Source organism: Drosophila takahashii, chromosome 2L (genome assembly GCF_030179915.1).
Source record: "Drosophila takahashii strain IR98-3 E-12201 chromosome 2L, DtakHiC1v2, whole genome shotgun sequence".
Classification (NCBI taxonomy): Eukaryota; Metazoa; Arthropoda; class Insecta; order Diptera; family Drosophilidae; genus Drosophila; species Drosophila takahashii.
This window is the reverse complement of record NC_091678.1, coordinates 1,809,496-1,818,173: the sequence shown is the minus strand read 5'-3', so window position 1 is coordinate 1,818,173 and position 8,678 is coordinate 1,809,496. Positions and strand designations below refer to the sequence as shown.

The window sequence follows — 8,678 nt, the reverse complement described above, 5'->3', positions numbered from 1 at the left end:
AACAATGAAATTGTCAAAAAATGTAAAACGAGACACGCATCAAAGTGACGCGGGCGGCGGGGCAAAATTGTTTTGCCAAACAAATAAATTTATGTTGGCAATTTGGAAATGAGCGTGGGGCTTTCCAAGATAAATAGAGCGCCACTTGAGATGCTCATTCAGAGCTAATAAAAATTACGCAGCAATTGTAGAAAAAAGAACAGGGGAAGAAAACAGCAAAAGTTCGAAAGTGTCGACACTTCCAAGTGTCTCTTTGGCGTTCTTTTATTCGCCCTTAACCCTTGGGCGCCGGGACACGTACCATCTAGGATCGTTGAGGTCTCAATAGCCTGGTCCCCAAAAGGGGAAAAGCGGAAAAGTGCGGGGTCAAAACGAAGCGTGACGCAAATGGCAAATGAAAAGCAAATGAAAACCAAAGCGAAAACTGCTCGAATATAATAAGAAATGTAATCAGACTAAAGAGACTCCGAGGAAAAAGTGAAGACAACACTCAAAAAAATATTACAAATAAATATATTTTTAAATTGTAACTTCAAGCTTTTATTTTGTTCTTATTTTCATAAAATATGTGTGAATCCATAATCTATTAGTTTTCAATTAAGAAAATATATAGTTTTTAGAAAATATACAGAATAATAAGGACATGATTTTTATTTTATACATAAGGAAAAATTTTTAATTTTTGGTTTTTTGGCTTTAAAAAATTGTAGCTTAAGTTTCCCCCTGTTTTGCCAGGCCGATCTGAATGAATTTTCGTTTAGTATTCTTAATATTATATACTAAACGAAAGTCGTAAAAAAGGCAAATTTTTATGTGGTTCGAGTGTATATAGCCCATTAATTAAACGGTATCGTCTGACTGGCAAATGGAATAAAACTGTTCATCACACCACCTGTCGTGCACACGTCCTTCATAAAGAGCAACACATTCCTGATTGCCGATGGTATTATTTCCTAGCCAATACCAATTATTTAAGTTAAGTTTTTCTAAAATGTCGTCCATCTCCTCGTAATTTTGAATCGCAGCTAAATGACATCTTTTTTTATGACAGGCAGATCTAGCTTCAGTCCAATTTCGTTTAACATCATTTTCGATATAAAAATATCTAGATCCGATCTTTTCGAAACCAGGTGAGCTTTTCATATCCAGTTTAGTTTCGATCTGGCTCTGCGTTTCTTTTTCAACACTGTCCATCTTGGTTAGAGTTTCATTTAGTTTTTCAGAAAGCTCTTTCAACTGCTGCTGAACCTCGTAGTTGTGATCGAAGAGACGTCCCTGGGCGGCCAGACAGAAAGCCCCACATTGATTGGGGGCATCAGTAAGAACACATATTCCGTCTTGTTGGATTTTGTCCATATTGGCCTGTGTTCCTCTCAGAATCGACAATGTTTCTTTTTGCATTTCATCCAGCTTTTTTATAGATTCTTTTCTTATGTTCTCGATTTCATTCTTCAAAAGGAAACCCAAATAATTAAACTGTTGCTGCAGATGATCGTATAAAGTCCGCATTGATTCAGGATCCTTTAGATCGCGCACTAAATCCCTATTATCCTGGGATTCAACCATTCCGTGCAGGTTGTAGGCGACAAACGCGTACAAAAAATACATTCCGAACTTAAACATTATGCGAGCCTAGAACTGCGTAGGGCGAATGTAGCCCATTTACTAATTCTGAACATATCTTCGCAGACGCTATATATAGGAACCCCAAAGATATATAAACACAAATAAACAAATTTAAAATAAGTATAAACAAACATAATGTTAATAATCAATCGGACTGCCATAAAAAAAAGAAAGATGTTTATTTATAGTTTCCTAAATTCCCGCAGTGCATGAAAGTAAGTTCCGAAGATTTCGTGAGGTTAGCGCCATTGACCGGAAATGTAAAATGCACTTAGCACACATTTCCAGGCCCCCGAATCCCCGGATCCTCTAACAAAATATCGCTATCAATAAATTCCCACGTAGCCGGGAAAAAAGGGAAAAGGGGGTGGTGAGTTTTCTGGGGGATTTTCCAGGGGCATTCGGTGCGCTGGATAATTGCGAAAAGTCAGTGCCAGAGTCAGCTGTAATTCCTTTTCTTTGGCCTCCCCGGTCGGGATTTTGTTCCTGGCACTCGCAATTTGAGCTTTTTGAAACAAACACGCGCCGAAGCAACTAAAAATGTTGAAAACGAATCCCCACATACTTGGAAAAGTGAAAGGGGGCAATGGGGAAAGGGGAAATGGGGAAAGAGGAAATGGGAAGGGGAAAAGCTGCTGTGGTGACTGCTTTTAACGAAAATTGCTTCATTAGAACTGCGGCAACGGCTTGACTTGGATTGAGTTGCACTTTTTGCAACGAATTGCAACAAAGTGGCGAAATACAATCAGATTGGTGATGAAACCACCTGGTTATCCTGGAGTTTGTTCTCTTTTAATTTTAATATTAATAAATGGGGATAATACACTAAATGCCTACATTTACAAAAATTTCTTAATGTAATTGAAAATTCAAATCGATTTATTTTGCGTTTCTTAAAAATCAACAAAATTTATAAAATCTAATTATTTAATTTCTTCAATTTATTTAAAGAAATTTGATTATTAAATGTAAATTTCCTGTGCAACCTATAATTATTTTTATTTTTATTCTTCATCAAAAAATATAAATAATCATTTCAAATTATAGCTTAAAATATTGAAATCAAATTTTAACAACATCGCAAAGTATCTTAATAAACCTTTTTAAAATTCCAGGGTATTTTTTTTTTTTGCCTTTACCTGGGCTTAATGAAATTAAAGGCAGCACACTTTTAGACTAATTGCTTTAAATGCGTGTGGCCGAACAAGAAAAACGATTCCTATTTCAATGTAGGGAAAGAGAATAAAGATTTTTTGTTGGCCCGTGTTGATTGTGTTGCTTTTATTGGTGTTCTGTAGCTCGTTTGCATTCATAAATCAAAAGAGCATGTGTCTATCATGGTCCCGCCCCCCTCACAGCCGCCCCCTTTTCCACCCAATATAAAAGCAAACAATAGGAGACCGTACAGATTATATAGAAATGGCCACACAATAAATAGGCGAAAATTGTGAAAGTAAAGCAACAAGAGAGGCGGCCAACAAATGGAGCATAAATTACACATGGCCCATAGAAAAATGATACGCCGTGAACATAACGCAGATGCCTGGAATTTTTCGGTGCGAGAATATCAGCTAAAGCATGTTACACTGAAAAAAGGCCAGTTTGCCAACTGCTGTGAAAAGGAGATTTTATTATTTACAATAATGCATTCCTTTGAGGGGGAAAAAATATATTCTATGCCACTTAATTTCTTAGAGAACACATTTTTATAAATTTAATAATATATTATTAATACATGTTTAGCCTAGTCACAAAAAGTTTATTAATTAATTCAGAAATGTATTTCATAAAATATTTTTAAATAATTTTTAAATAGGTATTAATATTTTTTTTTATATTTTTCTTTGATTATTATTTATTGTTCTCTAAATTGTCATAAAAATATAATTTTTTTTCCGAGTGTACTCATCATTTATAAAATCCCTGGCGAGGAGATTGCTCCGCTGCTTTTGGCATTTATGGTCATCAGCGTTTTCGGTCGGAAAAATGAAGTTAGCCTCGCTGTCTCATATCCGTTTCCAGTCGTCCCCTTGCTAAACTAATCGCGTTACAATGAAAATTGATGATGCTCGGCTGCTAAAATAAAAATACACAGCGAACCCAAAAGCCGAAAACGTAAAACCTAAATCCGAAATACGAAATACGAGAAAGCGTTTGTTGAGTTGGCCAATAACTATGCAACATATTTGAGGACCGCAAAAGTGGCCGGGCGATGTCATTGACTTCGTTGCTGTTGCAGCCACTTAAATTCAATTGACTCGATCCCCCGGCAGCAGCAACAACAAATGTTTTGGCAAATATTGTCAACCAAGTTGAGTGGGTTAACGGGGGGTGGTTTCAGTGGGTGGCTGGTTTGAGTAGGTGGAGTGAAATGGGCGGTGGGCGGAGGAAGTGGAGCAGTCAAATATGGGCGGGGTCAGTCCAAAGTTAACAAAGTTTTCGCAACGAACCAAACCAGAAAACCAAGCAACAACGTCGACAGCAGCTGCAGCTGTACAGACACAATGTTAAACACTGCAAGAAAATATAGAAAGTATTAAAAGCCAATTGCTTTACATATTTAAAAAATTAAGTTTGAAATATTTATTTCATAAATTATATTTATAAGCTTCGAAATTCTATGTGAACTATGTGGACTGTGGAAACATTGATACGATTTTTTCCAGTGCATTTCCGTTTCGTGTCCATCGCTTTGGCTACTTAACTGTGCAGTCGACCAGGCCCAAAAGTGTGGGCTATAAAAATGCAACGAGACTCGCGAATTTTCCGTAGCCAGTGTATGCGTGCAAACAACAATTGAGCCCAAAATGTGGAACGCATTTAATTGAATTGAAAAACTAAACAGACAAATTGAAGCAGGCGAATTGAAATGCAGTTAAAATACCCTAGAAGTTTTGGGAGTATTCAGTAACAACATAAAGTAATAATTTAAGAGCTTTTTTATTTTCTCAGGAAAATATTTCTAATTGAAAAATATAATTTTTTCGTTTTTAAATATATTTTCACGTTGTTAAAATTATATTTTTAAAATGTTTGTATTCTCTAAAACAGTAGTATCAAGTATTTAGTATTAAAAAAAAACCCTCAGTTATTTGCCTACATTTTTTAGTATTATTATAAAGGAATTATATCTGATGTAAATAAATACTCTACCCACATAGGAAAACCTGATCGAAACTCAATTTAAATGACTTGGTGTCCATGTCAATATGAGTATGTCTATGCGTGTGTTTGTATTCCGGTCTATGGTTGTGTGTGTCGGTTTGGGCCGTTAATATGATGACGCTTAAACATGGCTAAAAAGCATTATGGCATGCAAAGTCAATTAGAGAGCAGCGACTACCGCTGCCAGGGCAATGATCCATGAATCCCCTGCTAGCACCCCCTTTTCTACGCCCCTGGGCAGGCAATTTAAAGGAGGGGGATTGGGGGTCGATTGCCTGTAAGTGAATCCAATCCATATTTGTTGGAAATTGCGTTTGGCTTTGGCATTTCGCTTCCACCTCAAATGATTTTCCCCCAAAACACACGCACTTGATGAGCCCTATTTTGATTGCACTGGAAAAATATGTTACTTTTAAATTTACATATAAAAAAGATACAATATAAGGTAAAGTAAATTATCGTTAATAAATATATACAAATTTATTTTTTAGACTACAATTCACAGTAATTTTTTTGATTAACTTGTAGATAAAACTTCTCAAAAATATAAATATTGATCAAATATTGAATAATACATTTAACAAAAATAGATTCAAGCACTTAACAAATTAATTTAACACTTTTAACATTTTTTAGACTTTTTTTTTCTTCATATTTTTAAGATCTGAAAATTTTGTTTTTATATTCATCTACTTATTATTTTTCCTCGAAAAAGGTACAAAAATAATAAATTTCAATAATAATCTTAAGACATTCGTGTTAACTCTAGTAATTATTCATTTAAAATTTGTATTTCTAAGTAAATAAATTTATCGCGAGTGCAGCTAAGCGAAGGGTTTTTGTTTGTCAATTTGGCTGAATTTAGGAACGTGCCTGGCAAGCAATTGAGACGATGTCTCCACGGTGATCCCTTCGGCTTTCAATCCTTTACCGAATCCTTGCCCGAAATCCTTCGAAAGGGAGAGCCCCCATCGAAGCGGAGCCCAAGAAACATAAGTTTATTTCTAAACGGATTTTTCAATGTCTTGAAGAGCTCCCCTTTGGGGGAAAGGGACTAACAAAAAAATATTTAGAGCGCATTAGAGGAAAGGCTCCAACGACGGATACTCGGGCATTTATCGTAAACTTCAACTGCCACAGCGGCATGTCAAGGATTTCCCGGATTCCCCGGGCATTTAAACCAACATGACACCTCACAGATTTTCCGGGAAAGGCGGTAAAAGCCGGGAAAGGGGAAATAATACCCATAGACCATATCAATATTGGCCTAATGGCCACGACAACGACGATAGGCATAAAAACCAATGACAACTCTCTCGGCCCGAAAAAGAGGAAGAAACCCAGACGGACAACAATGCGAAATGGTAAATGCGAAATGCTAATCCAATTGAGTGGCACAGACTGGCAATAATCATAAACAGATATTAGTTATTTACGGTCCCTGGCCGAGTGTTAATCCCATTCCCGAAAATTTTTGGTAATTGCCTTCAATGGTCCATGACCGAAATTCTGGCCAAGATTTTCTGGGGGTCCTCCGTCTAATTGCAGTTACCGCTTCACAGGATATTCTCGTAATGGCTCGCAACGAGTTCAAAGCCGACTTGGCTCCAATAGTTTTTCATTAGCCCGGCGGTCGGGCCGCAAAGTATAAGCCCCCTTTTAAGTCTAATTAACTGCTAATAGGCAATGAATCATTATTACTCAAATTCGGAGGCGGAACGGCTGACGAGCGACGAAAGTGGGCCGGGTGGCCTTTGAAATTGTCGTGTGCTGACCACCGAAACACATATAAATAAATCCTTAAGTGGGGTGCAGAGGGGTTAAGGGAAATCCGACTAGAAAATATTCTTCATTCTAGCAAGAAAATCGCATAGAAAAAAGTTAACGACTTATGAATACATTTTCAGAATTTTCAGTAATTTATACCCACAATAAATATTTCTTTTAAAATCGTCATTTAACTGCTTGCTTTTATCTATAAGGGTTTCTTAAATATAAAATATAATTGTTAACATTTTGCAAGTATCCCCCTATATTGAGATAAATTGATCTGTTTTTGTTACTGTAAATGTAAATTTCTGTAAAAAGGCTTGTAATTCTTTAGGTTAACTTTATAAAATGTTTAATTTTACAAAATGTATAGATATTAAAAATCTCTGTTTAGATATGAATTTTGTGGCCTTATCATCATCATTGTGATCTTCCGCTGAGGAGCTGAATGATAGGGAGACAATATTCTCATGTGTCTTTCGTCCATTACTTTGTCATCTACACCAAACAAGCCGCTGAAAGAAAATATTTTAATTAAAATCGGATTTTGTTGTTTGGGGGTGTTCCAAAAACCAAACCAAACCATATTTCGATAAAAAAAAAATATTTCGGTGCTCAAACTCTTTAAAAATCAAATCATTGTACTCAAAACTCTACAGATTTTTTTTTGGTTTGAGGAGATGTTTGTAATACCCCTTTTTTTATGTCGTTACTTTGGATATGTTGTTCCTTCACAATATCGGTCCCATCCAGTTGCATGAAATTTTACGACACATTTTTTGGCGGAAGCATCGTTGTAGCATTCTTTAGTTCTGAACTGCATACCCAAAAGATCAGTCAAAAAATCTACGACATAGCTTTCACCCAAAAATGATCCCAGCGATTCCAAAGTGTAATTGCTTTGCTCGGGACCGATTTTAAAGTGGTTGTACCTAATCCTGTAGGTGCCAGTATTGCTGTCCTCTAGAAGGACCATCAGTTCCTGGGCCTCTGAATATGTGATCGCATGAAGCTTATCAAAACCCAAAAAGAAATCATTGTTTAGATGGCCGAAACCATTTTTATATTCGGTCCAATTGCGATTGAAATCCTCGCTTCCATCGATGCGCCGATAAAATACCGTCCAACCACCACCGAAATCTCGCTGATCACAGACCACCTTAAAGGGATATTCACTGTACTCGGGCACACGGATCACCAATTTTGTGCTCCACATAGACGCGGCGCAGCTGAAGGGAAATGATTTCTGCTCAAGTCGGTCGCGATTTCTCTCCAATCCCTCTAAAATATTTCTTAAATTTTTTTTAAATATGTCGAATTTGCAACAATAAAATAATTAATTACCCCATAGCAGACATCTTTAATCTTAGGTCCGCAATATTTTTAGACGAGAGAGAATACTCATCGTTTCCATTTTGATCGGCTGAAGTGGTTAAAACCAAGAGACTGAAAAATATACCGATACACCACATGACTGCACGATAGATCCCGTTGGACTGAAAAACGATTCTAAATTCGAATAGCACTGACTGTTTTATTCGTTAAATATTCAGTGACCGGGGTTAATGCATACTTTAGCACATTGACGTTATATAAGTACAAGCACTGAACAAAATTTTTGTTTGTTGTCCAAATAAATGTGTTTTATAACATAACATATAAAAACATATAATAAATATTAAGATTTTTATAACTTATTAAATATATTTATAATCAATAATAAATTGTTTATGTGCATACATTAAAGTTATTCATTTTTACAAAGAAAATATTGAAATGATATGGTAAATTTAATATGAATCTCTCAACCTAAATGATTGAACTCAACATTGTCTTAACATTTTCATTGGGTGAGTCACATTTTTGCGAATAATAAAAGCATTGCATATCTTCAATTTGTAGATACTTATTTTTCATTGGTTTTTTACAGTATATAGAAACATATTTGTTAATTCTCACTCGGACTAAAAACGAAAAGATCGAATTTCAAACCCAATTCAATAGATTTAGACCTTATTTACTTGCCGCAATTTTCGAATGACTGAGCCCAATCCGTTTACTAATTCAATATGCCGACCACAAGTCGTTTAACCCGAAAAGCGTATCATAATTCATAA

General features: G+C 35.8%; 2 protein-coding genes across 3 annotated transcripts; both read right to left on the bottom strand.

Annotated features, from left to right (window-relative positions):
• Positions 1–836: 836 nt before the first annotated feature.
• On the bottom strand, positions 837–1,623 carry LOC123003265 (uncharacterized). Its single transcript, XM_044395294.1, has 2 exons — positions 1,084–1,623; positions 837–953 (listed from the first exon to the last, which is right to left on the bottom strand). Exons 1-2 carry the CDS (start codon positions 1,621–1,623, stop codon positions 837–839), a joined length of 657 nt encoding a protein of 218 aa, XP_044251229.1.
• A 5,183-nt stretch (positions 1,624–6,806) lies between these two features.
• Positions 6,807–8,043, bottom strand: LOC108068164 (ficolin-1-like). 2 transcript variants are annotated; one of them, XM_044395154.2, is made up of 3 exons: positions 7,906–8,043; positions 7,275–7,842; positions 6,807–7,076 (listed from the first exon to the last, which is right to left on the bottom strand). In XM_044395154.2, exons 2-3 carry the CDS (start codon positions 7,775–7,777, stop codon positions 6,938–6,940), a joined length of 642 nt encoding a protein of 213 aa, XP_044251089.2. In that variant the 5' UTR covers positions 7,778–7,842; positions 7,906–8,043; the 3' UTR covers positions 6,807–6,937. The 2 variants fall into 2 exon arrangements, with proteins under 2 accessions (XP_044251089.2, XP_044251088.2); XM_044395153.2 differs by having other exon boundaries at positions 6,809–7,076; positions 7,275–7,853.
• Between the last annotated feature and the right edge of the window lie 635 nt (positions 8,044–8,678).